The sequence below is a fragment of the Puma concolor genome, chromosome A2 (genome assembly GCF_028749965.1).
Source record: "Puma concolor isolate L17-30 chromosome A2, mPumCon1.1.hap2, whole genome shotgun sequence".
Taxonomy (NCBI): domain Eukaryota; kingdom Metazoa; phylum Chordata; class Mammalia; order Carnivora; family Felidae; genus Puma; species Puma concolor.
Window position 1 is genome coordinate 158,749,837 of NC_141668.1, and position 17,789 is coordinate 158,767,625.

At 56.4% G+C, this 17,789-nt stretch overlaps 1 protein-coding gene and 1 long non-coding RNA gene across 5 annotated transcripts; one reads left to right on the plus strand and one right to left on the minus strand.

Annotated features, from left to right (window-relative positions):
* Positions 1–654: 654 nt before the first annotated feature.
* NIBAN3 (niban apoptosis regulator 3) lies at positions 655–16,481 on the minus strand. Of its 4 annotated transcripts, none has more exons than XM_086698671.1 (15): positions 16,238–16,481; positions 14,585–14,715; positions 11,866–11,991; positions 11,177–11,291; positions 9,074–9,241; positions 8,387–8,502; positions 8,208–8,312; positions 7,848–8,010; positions 7,070–7,260; positions 6,112–6,270; positions 5,053–5,136; positions 4,852–4,959; positions 3,833–3,944; positions 2,360–2,443; positions 655–866 (listed from the first exon to the last, which is right to left on the minus strand). In XM_086698671.1, the coding sequence occupies exons 1-15, from the start codon at positions 16,290–16,292 to the stop codon at positions 721–723; spliced, it is 1,863 nt and encodes a 620-aa protein (XP_086554797.1). In that variant the 5' UTR covers positions 16,293–16,481; the 3' UTR covers positions 655–720. The 4 variants fall into 4 exon arrangements, with proteins under 4 accessions (XP_086554797.1, XP_086554796.1, XP_086554798.1 ...); XM_086698670.1 differs by having other exon boundaries at positions 5,053–5,169; XM_086698672.1 differs by lacking the exons at positions 11,866–11,991; positions 14,585–14,715; positions 16,238–16,481 and having other exon boundaries at positions 5,053–5,169; positions 7,848–8,312; positions 9,074–9,307; positions 11,177–11,285.
* Positions 11,906–12,903, plus strand: LOC147583667 (uncharacterized). The gene is made up of 2 exons (XR_015248467.1): positions 11,906–12,009; positions 12,312–12,903. It is a non-coding gene; the product is annotated as an uncharacterized LOC147583667 (long non-coding RNA).
* Positions 16,482–17,789: the final 1,308 nt, after the last annotated feature.

The following is a 17,789-nucleotide window of genomic DNA, read 5'->3' on the forward strand; positions in this document are numbered from 1 at the left end:
AGGTCTATAGCATGCTGCGAATTAAATAAACAAACAAACAAACAAACAAATAAATAAATAAATAAATAATAACCTGTACCGTATAGCAAAGCATTAATATCTTCAATATACAAAGAGTTTTTAGGGATCAATAAGAAAAAGAGAAAATCTACTGAAGAGAAAAGTAGGCAAAGCCATGAACTGGCAATACACTTTAAAAAATAAAAAAAAAAGCACAAACAAAAATGGCAATAAGCCTATTTTTAGGTTCAATTCAATCATTAAAGAAATTCAAAATGAAACAATGAAATGTGTGCGTCCCTCCAACTGACTTTTTTTTCTCTTATGGACATCCCTAGTGTTTGGAAAGGATACAGAGAACGTGCACAAATGCTGTTGGTGGGAGGGTAAAGAAACCCAGCGTTTCTGGAGAGGAATGAGGTAGAGATATGAGGGTTATAAAAGCCTCAGAGGGGCACCTGGGTGGCTCAGTCGGTTAAGCGTCAGACTTCTGCTCAGGTCGTGATCTCACAGTTCATGAGTTCGAGCCCCGTGTTGCGCTCTGGGCTGACAGCTCGGAGCCTGGAACCTGCTTCAGAGTCTACGTCTCCCTCTGTCTCTGCCCCTCCCCTGCTCACACTCTGTCTCTGTCTCTCTCTCAAAAATGAATAAGCATTTAAAAAAAATTTTTTTAATAATAAAAGAAAAATAAAAGCCTTGAAATGGTGTGGATGCTTTGACTTATTTGTCCGATGGGAACGAAGAGAGATGCGGTCGAGACGCTGCTGTGGATGTTCCTGGAGGAGGCCGTGAGCAGAGCGGCTGGACCTCGGCACCAGAGCCTGGTTGCCTGGGACAAGTCCCTCTCTGAGCCTCAGTTTCCTCACCTGTAAAATAGAAAGCGTCATAAGGAAGACAAAATACATCAAATGCCTGACACATAATAAATGCTCAGTAAATGTAAGCCTAGCAAAAGAAACTGAGCAGAAATTATAAGCACCCAGAAGGTAAATGGGCCAAGGAGAGGAGCAAAGTTTCACCAAAAAGAAGCTAAAAACAGCTCATAAACATGAAAAGATGCTCAATCTCCTCTCCAATTAGACATGCTCATTAAGATGACGACCAGACACCATTATTCACTCAGAAGATCTGAGAAACCCCGAGTCAGCGGATAGCCTGTGCAGCCGATGGGGAAATGGGCCACCTGCATACAGGTGAGGGGCACCAGGTGGGACCACCTTGGTGGAGAATGCTCTGGACACTGCTGTTGAAGTAACAAACACAAATGCTCTAAACCCTGAGATTTCGTATTGGGGGATTTACCCGGAGACCTGCACTTGCTTGGAAAGTCTGTTCAAGGTCATTTCCTGAAGCAATAACAGCTCAAAAGACTAGAAGCAAAATAACCATCACTGTTTAGATTCCGGTTAAAAACATTAAGGGGCCCGTTCAACAAGACCTCATCCTCAATTGCACATCCCCAAATATTTTGACACCCAGGAGTCTTTCTAAAGACTGTTGAATCTCCATTTACGCCAGCAAGTGTGAATATTCTTCAGTTTATCTACAGTGACCAACTATGGGATGCTAGCCCAGATCAGTGGTGTATTTGTGAGCTGCTGCTGTGTAACAAATGACCCCCCCCCAAAAGTGAGCAGCCAAAAACAACACACATGATCTCAGAGTTTCTGTGGATGAAGAATGTGGGAACTGCTTAGTTGGGTGGGCTCATAAGGCTCTCGTAACAGTAATACTCAAGGGGGTTGAGCTGTTAGCTCTTCCAGAATCCCTGCCCCTACCCCGGGTGCTGAACATCCAGATTATAGCCGTCCTGCCTCCTGGCCTGCTTCTGGTTGGATCGGTTGTTTTCTGCCCCATTTCAGGGAGGTCCCCATGACACATTTCCATCTCACAGCTGGAGCCGAGGACCCCGGCACCTCCCAGCAGTGTCAACCTCAGTCCTACATGCATTGACCGCTCCAACAAAGCGCTCGCTGTAGGATCCTGCGGTAGGAGGTCAGGCTCCCCCGGAGCTGAGCACGGCTCCCTGTACCCCTCTCCCAGAGCAGCCCTGGCTTGTGGTGAGCCCAAGGCTCCCATCGCCATGAGCTCCCCTTGCAGTGTTGGGAACCGGTAGCTACTGGGAGAGGCTCCACAGAGGCCTGGCAATATGCGATAGGACACAAATTCATGTGCGTGTCAGAGGGTACCTCTGACTCAGACAAACACTGTGGCTCCCCACTGCCCTTGTTTACCGTGAGCTTGGCCAACCTGGCTGGGTCAGGAGATAAGGTATACGCCGTTCCATCCAGGAATCCACACTTAAGAACCATCCCCCCAACAATTCACTGGATGGCCCAAGAGCTTGTGAGATCCTCACCTGCTCCTGTCGGGTCCCATGGGGCCTCCAAGCAGCCATCCAGAGCGCAGGACATGTCGCTGCCACCAAGGGCCTTTTTCAGTTCTAAAGCAAGAGATAAACATTTGGACCCATCTGGGGATTCCATGCGTTCTCTCAGAGAGGCCACAAGAGGGCAAAGGATGGCAGGAAATGTCTCAACCAGGAACCCAAAACAAGTGGCTCAAATAACCCTCTCTCCATACCTGTGGCCATGGCAGACATTGCTAGTCGATCCCCACATCTTCACTGAGCCCCCTACCAACCCTACCTGCCAACACAACACTCCAAGCAGACATTACAAGTCAATTAAGGATGAAACACCACGAAGGACCCCTCTAGGAATAGAGACTCTCTGAGGTTACCTGTTTCTGGATTTTTTTTTTTTTTTTTTTTTACCAATTAGAGAATAGCCTTCTTCCATTTAAAATGCCCCTTTTCTAAGGGAACTTAGTTCTTTTTGTCACCCTTACTTCCTGGCTCCTAGAACCCTACTGTCTTCAGGTCCCCCCCCCCCCCCCCACCTCTCCAAGTGCTCCTTCTGTGTCCCTACTTCCTGTTTGCTCCTTCAGATACAGGCGCTCCAGGACGCCACTCTTCCCTGTAAACAGCATTCCCAGTGTCGTGGCCCCTCTTGTGCCCTCAATGACGCCCAACAACCTCAGGCTCCCACCTCAGCTTCACGCCTGGGCTCTATCCCCTTGTGTGCTGCACCTTCAGTCCATCCTTTGCCTCTAGGACTGTGCCCTCAACCTCCTCCCCTGGCTTCCGGTGTGGCCGGTGTTGCCCTCTGCTCACACACCCTCCATGGCTCCCCATTGCCTGCCCAATAAAGCCTAACCTCCTCTGCCTGTTATTCAAGGCCCTGCACACCTGCCCCAGCAGCCTCCTGCCTCCTCCCCTTCCGTTCCCCTTCATATCCTCTGTATCAGCCACGCGGATGCCATGACATTCCCTGAAAGTCACATGGCTCATCCGAGCACACATCTCTTCAGTCACAGGCAGTGGGTCACGAGCAAACTGAAGAAGCAAGAAGGAGAAGAGATGGTTCTGGAACCACTTCCCAGCCCAGAAGATCCAAGGACTCTCGGGGCTTCAATGCCCGCCCAGAAAAGAACAAAAAACAAACAAAAACAAGAAAACAGGTAATGGTTGCTGAATGAATAAAGGTCAATGTGTCTTCTATCCCCAGTTTCTGAATTTTGCCTCCTTGCCTTCAGCCTGAGAACTCCTACACACCCCTTACAGCCTTGCCCCAATGCCCCCTCCTTTAGGGAACCTCCATCACTGCCCTTCTAAGACTCGCTCCCCCTAGTCCCCATCTGTCCCAGTCCTAACAGTCAGTCAAAGGTTAGTGTTCACAGGAAGTAAGAGGTGATGGGGAACCCGGGAGAGCTTGGTATATACAGCCAGGGGGCACCAGGCTTCCTTGAGCCATAGAGGAACGGGGCTCACCTCCATCAATCTTCTGCAGCAGGACCCCCCGGACAACGTCTTCATAGATACCCTCGATGGTCAGGGCCGGGCTACCCACGGCGAGGACCTCCCCTTCGAACTCAGGCAGCTCCTAGAACAGAGGTGGGTGAGGGGTTGGGCTGGAGGAGAGGGCTGTGACCCTGATCAGCTGGGGGACCTTGGGACTAAGTTTCCTCATCTTTAAAATGAACTCCTGGAGGGGCGCCTGGGTGGCGCAGTCGGTTAAGCGTCCGACTTCAGCCAGGTCACGATCTCGCGGTCCGTGGGTTCGAGCCCCGTGTCGGGCTCTGGGCTGATGGCTCAGAGCCTGGAGCCTGTTTCCGATTCTGTGTCTCCCTCTCTCTGTGCCCCTCCCCCATTCATGCTCTGTCTCTCTCTGTCCCAAAAATAAATAAAAAACGTTGAAAATTAAAAAAAATAAAAAAATAAATAAAATGAACTCCTGGATCCATATGCCCTCAGGTTGTTGCGGGCATTGATGAACCACAGCACGGCACATCTCAATGGGAATTGTGCGGGGATCTCTGTTGGCCAACCCCCCTCCCCAGCTTCTTCTTCTAGAGGATCGTGTGAGCGCCTGAAGCAGACCCGTGCCTGGTGTCCCCGTGTGACCGGGCCCCTGTGACCTCCTCTCCCATTGCCTTCCAACCCCCTCACTCACTGAGCACCAGCCACGCTTGCCTCCAACGCACCAGGCATAGTCCTACCTCAGGGTCTTTGCACATGCTGTGTCTTCCCCAGGACATGGCTCATGCCATCAGTTCACTGCTTCTCAGGTGTCATTTTCAGGAAGAGCCTCCCTGGCCACCTGGTGACCCCTCCCCCCACCCCCCACATTCCCTCTCTGCCTCCTCCCTTCTCTGAGATACAATGCATGGGCCCCCCATCCAGCCCAACCACAGGGCTCAGGGAACAATAGTCTCTGAGAGAGAGAGCATTCTGCCCACTTTCATAGAAAGACACAGGCACATGGCTGTCCTCTGGGCCCCATTACTCACCGCTTTGCAGCTACTCTTCAGCTGACTCAACACAAAGGGCAAGAAGATACAAAGCAACCATCCACGGATGAACCTCCTCCGCGCTGAGCTGCTGTCCGACTGGAACTTCTGCCGGGGGGGAAAAGCAGCAGCGGCCAGTCCAGTGGCCCTCTGAGCGCCCGGGCCCACTGCCATCTGCCACGCCCTCCCGGTGGACCTCACCTTCAGCACACGCCCCCTGACTTTCTCCAACTGCTGGGCAGCCTGGGTGCAGTCCAGGGCTGTGGTCAGACACTGGTCCGCCAGCTGTAGGAAGGTGGCCACGGCGTCAGCCATAAGCTGCGGGAAGAGTAACAGAATCACGCTCCGGCCGACGGAGCCCCGTGCCTGCCTGGCTGACCCTTCTCAGCGCGCAGACTGACCCGACCAGTCACTTTTCCCCAGCCTCCTTCTTGTTTCAGGAAACAGCATCCCCTTCCTCTCGGGACTGGGGCATCATCCAATCAGTGGGGATCTGTGTGTAATCTAGCAGAAAGTGCCCTCCGCTCTGGAGGATGGTGCCTGGGTGCTCGGCCTGGGGAGCGGAGAGCCGGTCAGAGTTCAGCCTCGTTGGCTGAGCGCTCTTGTGCAGCGTACAACTTGAACAACTGTACCAGGCAGCACTCGGTCTTCTCCATCCCCGTCTCCTTCACTCACCATGTCAATTAGCAGGCCCCATTCCCTTGGCCTTCAAACACACGCCACTTCTCTCCACCAACAGTGCCCATTGTGCTTCAGGCCTCCTGCCTGCCTCCTCTATTCCTGCCCCCAACAGCCTCTCTTCCCCACAGCAGGTAGGGCTTCCTAAATTTTGAATCTGGTCACGCCCCTCCCCTGCTCACACACCTGCTGTGGCTTCCCATGGCCCTCAGGACAGAGCCTGGCCCCTTAACCCCATACTCAAGTCCCTGACCCACCTGCCCCTCCACCTTGCTGGCAAATCTCCCGCCTTGCTGCCCTCACTTGGAGCCTACAGCCCAGTGTCTCTAAATGGCTTCCAAATGCAGACGAACTCCCTCACCTCCCAGTGCTGTTCCCTCTACCCAGGATGTATTCCACCCCCCATTCCTCCCACCGCTGCTTCAGTTTGAAAGTCCTCTCCTCCTGGGGGGTCCTCCTAACCCTGGAGATGAATCAAGTGTCTCTTCAGAGCTCCCATAGCACCACGGCCCTGTCCACCACGTGTGGTCACAGCCTGCTTATGTGCTGATGTCCGCATGATACCCCCCCACTCGCCCTCACCTGCTGTGCGAGATCCTGGGCCCCAAATACCAGGCTTCGTGTGCCAAAGAAGCCAAAAGGCGCCACCAGCTGCCCCAGGCGCTTCTGGCTTCGCTCAGCCTCACGGTAGCAGGCGTGCATCAGCTCTGAGTCCCATGGCATCTCCCCAAACGAGTAAACCTGTGCCCCGATGGCAGTCAGGTGACAAAAACACCATCAGTCGATGGAAAAGCCGGGCCAAGGACCTCACAGCCAATTCGTAGCAAGAGAAATGCAAATGGAAACACATCCCACCTCAGCCATTACCCCCCAAATGCGTAATAAAGACAACAGGTATGGTGTAGGACATAAAATGGTAAAACCTGAAAGAAATAGATAACACGCCGTGCTGGCACGACTGAGGGGCAACAGGCACACCAGCCCTTGTCACACCCGCACCCATCACCTGATCCCCTCTCTGTCCTTGGCTCTGGGGCCACAGAAATGGAGTAACCCCATATGGTCTCTGCCCTCAAGGAGCTCACAGAAAAGTTGGGGAAGATAAACTATCGACAATCAAGTGATTATGAAACGGAGGCCTAATGAGTTGAAGTTTTCCTGGCACTTAGTAGGTGTTCATTTAATATCAGAAGAACAGGGGCGACCTGCATGGAGCAGAAGTCACTGGCTTAGGGGATGGGGGATGGGCTCTGGCAAACAGAGGAACGGGAAAAGGAGGGATTTGAGGGTAGGTGATTCCAGACGCATGTTGCTAAAATCCTCCTCTTGTCATTTTGCTCCTCCCCGACCGTGTTTCAAACTGTACCCCTCAACGACCAGAGCATGGTGGTCTACAATAAGAAAAAAGCACCCTAGGGCAAAGTTCGGAAACAGTTTTCAAAGGAGGCTTTCAAACAGAAAGATGAGAGGGTTCACGCAACTCTTCTGTGAGGTTAACACGCCGCACGTCCGTCGAATGAACCCCACCCCGGGAGCTCACCTCCTTGCGCAAGCGGGTGCTAGAGGGGCTCCCACGCAGGTGGCGAGACAGGCGGTCCATGCCCTGGGCTAGGAGGGTCTGCACTGTTGAGAGCACGGCTTCCACGGTGCTCAGCAGCTTTTGCGTGACCCGGGACAGCTGTGTGTCCACCCTCCCGAGCAGGCAGGACTCCAGGGGGCCCTCGACCTCCACTGGAATGGGAAGACACTAGCCCGGGTCTCCTCCGCAAGGCGCTCCGCAAAGGGGGCGCAGGCGGCCCGGGGCTCAGCACGAGGAGGACAGGGGCTCAGACTCTGAGCGCCCTCTTCTACCATTTTACAGGTGAGAAAACTGAGGCTTTGCACGCCCGAGAGGCCAGAGTCTGGATTCCAAGCCGGTTGTCTTTGTCACTGAGCGGAGTGGGAGCCTCCGCCGTCTGACCGGGACAACCCGGGTCAGGTCTGCCACTACCTGTGCCTCCACCCCTCTCCCGACTGGATGTCATTAGCCCCATCCCTAGCCCGCCGCCTTTCCGCGGCCGCGACCTCGCTCTTGACCCCGCCTTGGTCTGGCATCCTCCAGCCTTGGCCCAAGGCCACGCCCATACTCCAACTTCTACCCCGCCCCTCATGCCCCGCCCTTTCTTTGTCCTGCCCTGTCCCGCTGGGTCTTGGGTCCGGATCCTCGGCCCCACCCCTTACGCCCACCCAGTTCCCCGCCTACCAGTCAGGCCCCTGGCCCCTCCCCTCCCGGCCGAGGCCCCGCCCCTCCCGGCCGAGGCCCCGCCCCCAGGTCTCACCCCGCAGCCGCCGCGCCACGCGCGCCCGCAGCTGCAGAATCTGGTCCACGTCCGGGCGGATGGTCTTCTCCAGGGCCGCCAGCAGTTCGTCCTTTTCCGGCTGGAAGGCGCGGAGCCCGGCGGAGGCCCCGGCCAGGACGGCAGCGTGGACTGCGTCTAGGAGCTGCCCGGACCGGCCAAGGGGACCCCACACGGGCCAGAGGCGCGACAGCGAGCCGAGATGGGGCGGGATGGGGGAAGAGAGACACAGAGACGGAGAGCCAGAGAGACGCGCAGAGAGTTTAGGGGACAGTCGCGGGGAGGGGGAAGACGGGCCCCAGGGTCCGGCCCCTATCCCCCTGTGCGGCCACCCGCGTGTACCTCGGTCCAGGCCCAGGCACGGTTGCGGCTGGCCCCCCGCAGGCCGGGCAGGGTCTGGGCTCGCAGCGCCGGCAGCAGCTCCCGCATCAGCACCCCGGTCAGCACCTGCGGGAGAGGGGGCCTTAGGCGCCCGCGGCGGGCCTAGAGGGGTCCCGGGGGCGGCCTTGCACCGCACTGACCTCGGCATCCGAGCCCAGGGTCACGTCGTCCTCGCCAAAGTGGCCTCGGCGCTGCCGATAGAGTCTTAAGGCGTCCAGGAAGGCACGGGCTGCGGGGGCCTGACTGCGCTGCAAGACTGAGGGGGCAGTTCCTGAGTGCCAGCCCACTTCTCCCCTGCTCTCACCTCTGCCCGGCTCCCTCTCACCCGGGCGGGAAGCCCTCCACCTCCTCACCAGGTCCCCAGACACCTAAATCTCACCCATCTCCAGACGCTTGCACAAGCAGGGCCCTCTGCAGGGAACATGGTGCCCCAGGACCATCACCGGCCCATAAGGCACCTGGATACTCCGATTTAGGAAAAAGCATCCCCTGTGGGCAGTCACAGGCCAGGCTGCGCGGCCCCTCCTGATAGGCACATCTGTGCGCTCAACAGCCTGCTCAACATGCATGTTGGTCCTGTTCCCCTTCTTCCCCTGGCTGGCCCCAGCTTCAACACACCCTCCTCTGAGCAGCCCTCCCTGATCTCCCAGGCTGAGCTCCCACAGGGCCGCGTCCCCATCACAGCCTGTTGTCACGTCTGTCTCCCCCCAGAATCCATTTCGTAAACAAACTGGAAACTTGGGAGAGGACCCCACAGCCAGCAGGGGCGGAGCTATCTCGCCTCGGACCCCAGGACACGCAGCTGCCTGACCTTTCCCAGGACCCACCTGTCCCACGGAGCCGGATGCCACCCTGGAGGGCCAGCCTCCAAGCCCGCCGCGCTTCCCCCGTGGCCGCGGAGAAACAGAGGTGCCGGCGGAAGGGGTGCTGCAGGAACAGGGGGAAGTTCACGGGCATTTCCAGGAGGGTTTCGGGCTCTTCCTGGGTATGCTCTCCTGGAAGCAGACGGAGGAGGCGGTGTCATCCTCCACTCACTCGCTCTACAATCAATCGTTCATTCGCTGGAAGAAAACACCCATGAAAATACCCACCCCACCCCACCCCCACCCCCCACCCCCGCCGCCCGCACGGGCAGTTGCTAACATAGTTGCACTATCCTTATTCTGGCTCGGTCCCAGGGGGAGGTGCGCCCAGGGGAGACATCAGCGAGCCATCCCAGCGTTGTTTCTGAACCTCAGCTTCCTCCTCAACACGGAGGCCTGGACAGCCACCACCCGTCTGTCTGAGTTGGCACGTCATCATCTGAGCCCTGCTTGCCCTGGGAGTCAGCCAGGGCCAGATTCAAACCCGGCCAAGTCACTTGCTAGCTCTATGTGTAGGGCACGCTTTTCCTACCTGGACCTCAGTTTCCTTGCCTATAAAATGGGCCTAAAAGTGATATCGATGACCCGTTGGGAGAACTGTGCGGGAGCCAGGGTGAGTGAATTTTGGGGGGAGGGGGTTAATTTATTGCAGGGGGGGGGGCCTAAATCCTCACTTTTTTCTTCTGATTTCCAGAACTGCAGCAAGATGCAGGAATCCAGAAGGTGGAAACCCCTGGGCATCCCGGCCCTTCAACGGCAGCCTCCGGAGGCAATAACAGCCTTTAACGCTTTGTTGGGGGGCATTACCCCAGATTTTAAAATCCGCACAAAGCGCATGATGTGCATCCGAGTGAGAGGATGGACTTTTCCGGTCTATAACTGGCCTTTTTGTTCCTGCATACGTCTGGGGCGCCTTCAGCGGCTACCCAGCTTTCCTTTCTCAGGGCTGGGCCATAACTGATTTCATCAACCCCTGAGGGCCGGGTATTCGGATAGCTTTTCTTCTTTCCGCTAGCACCAACATTTCTGCAAACTGTCCTTATTGCTACCTCTTTGCATCGTTTGGTGGCAGGATAGCGCCACAGTGAAGCAGAAATGCGATTCTGGCGCTGTCCCTTACTGTGTGACGGTCCTCAGCCTCAGTGGCCTCATCTGTGCAATGGGGTAGTTAGCGATGGGGCCGGCTTCTGGGCAGGCTCAGTGAGATCACACGAGCCCCGCGCTGAGCATTCGTCATACATATGCCAGTCCAATAATGCGGTTCCTTTCCCTATTCCTGCACGGTATTGTGGTCATGAAAGAGAGAGGGGGGGTAGAGAGAGGAAGTAGAAGGAGGAGGGAAGGGAGGGACGGTGGGAAACCCTCCTGGGAATGCTAGGCTGAACAGTACCCCCTGCAGCAAATCTGTGTGATAGTCCCACCCACCCGTGACTATCTCCCCACATGCTTGCTAACATCGGGTTTTATTGTTTTTACCCTCGCTACTTTGGTTCCGGTCCAGTGTCCCAACTCTCCTTCTCACTCTAGTAAGAGTGGATATTCCTCTTGCTAGAGCTGGGGTACTCACCCAAAGGGCAATGCTGCCCCCGGGGGACGCTTGCTAGTGTCTGGAGATATTTTTGATGGTCACACCTCGCGGGGGTGGGGGTGTCCTACGGGCATCGAGTGGGTGGAGGCCACGGATGCTGTTTAACATCCCGCAATGTATAGGGTGCCCCCACCCCTTGCAAAGAATGATTTGGCCCCAACTGTCAACAGTTCTGACGTTAAGAAACGCACTCTTGGGGCGCCTGGGTGGCGCAGTCGGTTGAGCGTCCGACTTCAGCCAGGTCACGATCTCGCGGTCCGTGAGTTCGAGCCCCGCGTCAGGCTCTGGGCTGATGGCTCGGAGCCTGGAGCCTGTTTCCGATTCTGTGTCTCCCTCTCTCTCTGCCCCTCCCCCGTTCATGCTCTGTCTCTCTCTGTCCCAAAAATAAATAAACGTTGAAAAAAAAAAATTAAAAAAAAAAAATATTAAAAAAAAAAAAAAAAAAAAGAAACGCGCTCTTGAGATCTCGGGAACCTTACCTGAGGGGACTGGGCAGAGAGCATCCAACAGGCAGAGATATTCACGCTGGGAAGTCAGGACAGTATACCCTGTCAAGGCCACGGAGCTGAGGGGATGGCCCCCATTCTCATATTCCTATGAAAGGCATCCAGAGAACCAACTTGGGACAGGTCTAAACCACGGCTTCCGTGTCCTAACTGTGGGATCAGGGGAAGGCTTGGGGTTAGCTAGGGAAGTCCCCCACCCCTCCTCCCTCCCTCCCTCCCCTGTAGTCGAGCACCCAGTACCCACTGGGTGCTAGGCCAGTCCTAAATAATATACGAAGGTTATCTCCTTGAATCCTCACAGCCCCATATGACGTGGACCAGCACCAACCCATTTCACTGAGGTGGAAACTTGAGTCCCAGGAGCACAAATGACCTGCCCGAGCTCCCCAGCCAGGCGTGATGTGCGAAGGCCTCTCGGTTGCAACCTCAGCTCTGCTGATGACCATGAGGAAGTCGCGACTCCTGGCCTGGACCTCGGTTTTCCTACCCAGCCCAGCGGGGGGTGGTTGCCCACCCCAGGCCCATCTCATAGGGACCCTCAATTCATACTAGGTGACTGAAGACAGGAGAGAGGACCATGTTGGGAGCTGGACCCCAGAACCCATGCCGAGGAGCGTGGCCTGGCGAGGCCAGGAGGGAAGGGAGGAGAGCCGCTTCCTTACCTCCCTATGGCTGAACCACTCCAGGCGGCCATCCCCCCGCAGGACACAGAAGATCGGCTGCCACCGAGGCGGGTGGCCCCACAGCTGGGTCAGAGGCCCTTGGTGCTCACGGACTCGGGGAAGCTTCTGCGGGAAGAGGGACCGGTGGGTGTCAGGGGCACAGACCGGTGTCCCCACGTCCAGACCGCCTGGAGAGCACCCCACTCCACACCCCCCATCCCAGGCTCTACCAGGTCCAGGGTGCCCGGGTGCTGCTGAGGTAGCCCTGCTACCTTTCTAAGCCTGCCCACAGCATGCACTTGTTTGGGACAGCTCCAAATACACGCGGATTCAGTCCTCCCCACAGTCCTGGGGGCAGACACCTTGTCCCCACTTCCCCCCTGAGCCTCAGATGACACCCCAGCCCTGGCCAACGTCTTTTTTTTTTTTTTTTAATTTTTTTTAAGGTTTATTCATTTTTGAGAGAGACAGAGTGCAAGTCTGGGAGGGGCAGAGAGAGACGGAGACACAGAATCCGAAGCAGGCTCCACGCTCCGAGCTGTCGGCACAGAGCCCCCTGTGGGGCTTGAACTCACGAACCGCGGGATCATGATCTGAGCCGAAGTCGGACACTTAACCGACTGAGCCACCCAGGCGCCCCAGCCCTGGCCGACATCTTGATGGCAGCCTGTGAGAGACCCTGAAAGAAGGAAACTCAGGAGGCTGTGTCTGGATTCCTGACCCACAGCAGTTGTAATACGTGTGTGTTGTTTCCAGCCACTGGTTGTGGGATGTTTTGTTATGCAGCATTAGCTAACTGATACAAGTGGGATTGCTGGGTCGTGGAGCCGGTGGAGTTTACCTTCATGGGAGAAACAGCCAGTCCTCTGCCCACAGACCCCTCCCTTGGGCAGGATGGGGCATCACTTTGTTTTATCACCTTTGTTACTCTTCTCACTACCTGGCCACCTGAACCGTGTGCCTTTTATTTCATCACCGGGTCCCAGAGCAAGTCCCGGTACCCAGATGGTGCTCGATAAATACTCTGTGAATACGCTACCTGCATTTGTGATGTTTTCATTCTTTGATAGAAAGTCACGTGTTGGCTAAATGATTCTCCAAACCTTTTCTGAGGTCTGAGATTTTTCCTAGTGATATTGTTAAAACATGATTATAGAAATTATATGTGATAAGCGTTTTGTAAGATGTTCAAACTGAAGCCAGGGGAAAGCCCCCACACTGTCGAACCCCAGCGTCAACTGTGCCCTGGCCCCCGTGGCCGGAACCTATAGGCGGTAAAGGGGCAGGTGGGGACCACACCCGCGGTCCCATGATGCCTTAGGCAGGACAAGGAGAGTCCCGGGTGAGAGAGGGCTCTGTGTCCACAGTGTCGGGGAGCCTCCACCCCAGGGCAGGCAGAGCTGAAAAAGGAGTCATCTGAGAGAGGTAGGAACAACTCAGAGCCCTGATCGGGGAAGTGTCAGTAACCAGCATGGGCTCCAGGTTCAAATCCTGCCTTGCCTCGTTTTTTTTTTTTTTTTTTTTTTAATGTTTATTTTTTGAGAGACAGAGACAGAGACAGAGCATGAGCAGGGGAGGGGCAGAGAGAGAGGGAGACACAGAACCTGAAGCAGGCTCCAGACTCTGAGCTGTCAGCACAGAGCCCAATGCGGGGCTCGAACTCACGGACCGTGAGATCATGACCTGAGCTGAAGTCAGATGTTTAACCGACTGAGCCACCCAGGCGCCCCTCAAATCCTGCCTTGCCCCTCGCTGGCAGGGCGACCTCGGGCGCTGCAGTTTCCTCACTAGTCAGAGACTCATTTCCCAGGCTGGTGAGGACAGGGTGTGTGGTAGAGGGCATGTGGAGTCATTTGTTGGCTTGGCAACATCTGGAGCTGGGGCCAGGCAGCTCTAGGCTCTTACGTCCTATCAAGAAACGTCCTGAGCTCCTACTGGGTGCAGGCACCACATGGACGCAAGGGATTTGGGGTGGGGGGGTGGGGACAAAGCCTGGCCCCTGCCCTCCCAGGGCAGACAGATGGGGGAGGCAGACGTGTGACCCAAGGCTTCCCTGGATAAACAGCGGGACGGGGATCCCAGAGGAGGCACCCAGCCCAGGGAGGGGCTGTGCTGATCAAGGAAGGCTTCTTGGAAGAAGCGGTGGCCGAAGCATGAGGAGGAACAGGGAGAGTGCACCGGGCAGAGGGTGCCGCACGTGCAAAGGCTCGAGGGTCCAAGGGGCGTGTTTCATGCCCAGTAGGCAAGACGAGCCTTTCCCAACTTCAGAATTTGGCTGTGCCCTCCCCCTAGAATCCTCTTCTCATCTCGGGCTCCGCGTCCAGCAATTTCTCGTCCTGTACATCTCCGCTCAGAGGGGGCCTCCCTGCCCCCCGACTCCCCGCCCCCGCCCCCAACACTGCCTCTCATCTTGTCTTCACGGCACCTATCGGCAATGACGCTGCAACACGACACAGTAGTCTGTCATTCCTCTCCCCGTCACGCTGTGAGCCGGGGCGGGGGGGGGGGGGGGGGGGAGGGGTGGCGCATGGCAGGACCCACCCCCACCGCCACTGTGTCCCCAGCGTCCGGCCTAGGACGTGGTATGCGGTAGGGGCCCCGTGCGTGTTTGTTCAAAGGATGCATTTTAACAGTCTTCCCGGGTCTCGGCGCCAGCAGGGGCGAAGGCGTCAGGAGGGCCCCCAACTGAACCGGCGCCCCCTCCCTTTGTGGCACCCACTTTACTGCGCATCAGCTGGCATCCGGCGGGCTCCTGGGGCCCCAGCTCACGGGAGATCTGTCGCAGGACAGAGGCCGCCAGCTGCTCGCGGTAGCAGGGCAGGAAGTCCCTCAGCATGGTGTCCACCTGGCCTGCAGGGACAAGGGGACACTCAGGCGGTTGAATCAGACCTGCCTGGGGAGGGCCGAACAGGCAGGGAGGCCGCTTGTGAGCTCCTACCCTTGCCCCAAAGCTGCCCAACAAGAGGTGCTCCAAATTCCATTCACCCTGAACCCTCCAGACTGTTTCCATCCACGTGGGAACAGGGGGTGGGGGAGTTAGGTGACCCGGGCTTAATTTATAACAGACGCACAATAAATTTTAATCGTCTAGAGCATCCGATCTGATGAGCTCTGACACCTTTACAGCCCAAGAAACCATCGCCACAATCGAGGCGGTGAACGGAGCCATCCCACCCGAGTTCCCTCTTGCCCCTTCCACGGGGAGGTTTTCAAAATCTTTTAAGAGCCTCACCCTAGCACCAGGGAATTTTCTGGGGTGACCCGATCTAGGAAGCGACCACACAAGTGTTAAAGTCCGCCAAGCGGTTTCGCTAAGATGTGTGCACTTGGCTGTATGTAAAACATGAATCCATCCTGCTGCCTGGAATGTGGACCCAACGGCCGGAGCATCAGCAGGCATTATGCAGCATGAGGTGGCCTTAGGCACAAAAGCCACGCATGGGAGAATGAGGAAGCGAAGGAGTTCAGGTGTCTAACTTGTATCAGCCTGCCTGCCACTGTACCTCCCTATAGGAGAGAGAAATAAATCTTTATCTTGTTTAAGCCCCTACAGGAAAAGAAAAAGAAAAACACGGCATAGAGTAACTTACTGAATCCTTACAATGGTTCCATGAGATAGGCATTGTTGCTATCCCTGTTTTGCAGATAAGAGAATGAGACCTAGGAGATGAAGTGATTCACCCAAGGTCACACAGTAAGTGGCCGTGGGGTGAACTTGGATGGTCTGGGTGTTGGTAAGACATGCCACATGCCGGTGCACATGCTGTTCCCCCTATCTGGGATGCTCTTCCCAGATCTGCCCACCAACTCCATCACGTCCCTCCAGCCCCGGCTTGGCCCTCATCTCAGTGGGCAGTTGCCCACCCCTCCTTCTTCCCCTGATGTGGGGAGCGTGGGGGTTCTCCACCGTGCTCATCAATCAACTGCCATTCTTGAAATGATAACTTGGCTTTCCTTCCTGGTCTAGATCACGAGCCCAGGAGGGCGGAAGGATGCTCCACCCCACCGTGTCCCCCGCAGAAAGTTCGTCCCAGGAGGTCTGGCTGGGCTTGGGACACCCTCCCACCTGGCCCCCCGCCCTCACCCCGAACCCACGCCCCGAATAGGGTTACCAGATTTACCGAGTAAAAGTACAGGACGCCGATGAAATTTGAATTTCAGAGAAATTCAGAAGAAATTCAGAGACATGAGGAGTCATTTTTTCGCATACGTATGTACCCCAGGCAAAACGTGGGACATACTCATACAAAACAAGAATATTCGTTGCTTATCTGGAACGTGGGGCATCCTGCTACGGTCAGCCACCGTGTCGGACAAACTTGGCCCTGAACCCCACCTGGCCCCCAACCCACCTCACCCCGTGCCGGCTCACCTCTCAGGTGCTGTTGCCGCCGCTTGTCCAGGGGGCTCGAGGGCCGCCCACCCATCCTGCTGCAGTCACTGGGGGCTCCCTCGAGAGCAAAGCAGACACTCCCTTCCCTCCCACGACCCCAAGGTTTCTGGGTTCAGGGGCACCCCGGGAGCAGGGCAGCCCGTAAGAGGCCTGGATGCCGCTGAGACCAGCCGCCTGGGCTCAGAAGCCAGAACATAAGCCCCTGCGTGAGTGTGTGCGTTTGTTGGGCTCGGTGGGGAATTGCCCACCCCTGCCCTGCCCCACCCTGCACCTGCGTCCTCCTGGGACCAAGGCCTCCAGAGCTGCTGGTTTCTGCAGGGGCTGCTGGGGCAGCCCCGGCGGTGCTTTGGGGGTATGGAAGACAAGAGTCCCGGCTGGCTTTGGAGGAGGGACGCAGGGCAGACACCCGGTGGGACCAGTAGCTGCTGTTGGGGTGATGGGCAGGGACGGGGTGTCTAAGTCCTGGTGCCCGCTCCCACTCTGCCAACCCCTTGCTGGGTGGTGCTGGGTTCTGAGAGGATCCGGCCCTGGCCCAGCCCCCAGCAGCCCCCAGCCTGACAGCCTCAGTTCCTGGGGTCAGTGCTGGCGCAGGGGGAGAGGACGGGGAGCTGTCGGTATGCCATGGACTGATGGGATACGTCCCTTGTGTTCCTGTCTCGTCAGCCTGTCCTCCATCAGTGCACATAGCACTGGACTGGGTTGGGTTAGTTGGGTCTCCCTACCCCTTAATCTGTCTCTCCAGTGCCTAGCAGACAGCAGCCCTCAGTTTAGTGAAGGGAGGGAGGGAGGGAGGGAGGGAAGAAGCAGAGTCGGCACTCCAGGCTGAAATATGATCAAATGGGAGTTTTGCAGGCTTTCAGATGAGGAGAGTGTTGAGTGCACGTGGCCAGAATGTGGATGTGATGGCTGGAGCAGGTGCAGTCCACCTTGGGCCGTGAGGTGAAACCCACATACCGACAATGGCACAACTATGATGTAGGAACCGGGGATCCCTCCCCCCCCAAGAGTTCATGACATTGCTCCACCGGCCCTGGGTGGCCTCCCTCCAGAAAAAGAGCTAACCCTCCATTTGTTTAAGCCACCAGGGACATCTGATTGTAACCCTCACCAATGCCCCCGGATTCGGATTCGTTTCTTCTGTCAACGAACATCACTCCTTGCCAGCCTGAGTGTCATCCTTGAACTATGTGCCAGGGATGCAGAAGTGGGTAAAGCAGACCGTGGTCCAGCCCCCACGGACCATCCGTTGGCACACCAACAAAACTGTCAGGTAACGAGAAGGGTGAGGAAGAAAGCTGGAACAGGAAGAGGTAGAAAATACCAGGAGTGGAGAGGGATCGGGGACATGATTTGCGCCATGACCTAAAGCAAGTGACAGCCCGAGCCATGCAAAAAGCTGGAGGAAAAAGAACACTGGGGAGCAGGCACAGCACAAGCAAAGGCCCTGAGGTGCGAACGGGCTTGACAGGTTCCGGTATAGCCCGAGGTGGGTGGGCTACAGGAAGGCAAGCGAGGGGCAGACAAAACAGGT

What these genes read in the sequence shown, in the direction of transcription:
- NIBAN3 (XM_086698670.1), bottom strand. Translation starts at nt 16,292, where the DNA reads ATGGGTGGGCGGCCCTCGAGCCCCCTGGACAAGCGGCGGCAACAGCAC. An exon ending in GTGCCTGGGCCTGGACCGAG is followed by an intron (nt 8,011 to 8,207) that starts GTACACGCGGGT and finishes CGGTCCGGGCAG; the next exon opens with CTCCTAGACGCAGTCCACGC. An exon ending in CGTGGCGCGGCGGCTGCGGG is followed by an intron (nt 7,261 to 7,847) that starts GTGAGACCTGGG and finishes TTCCCATTCCAG; the next exon opens with TGGAGGTCGAGGGCCCCCTG.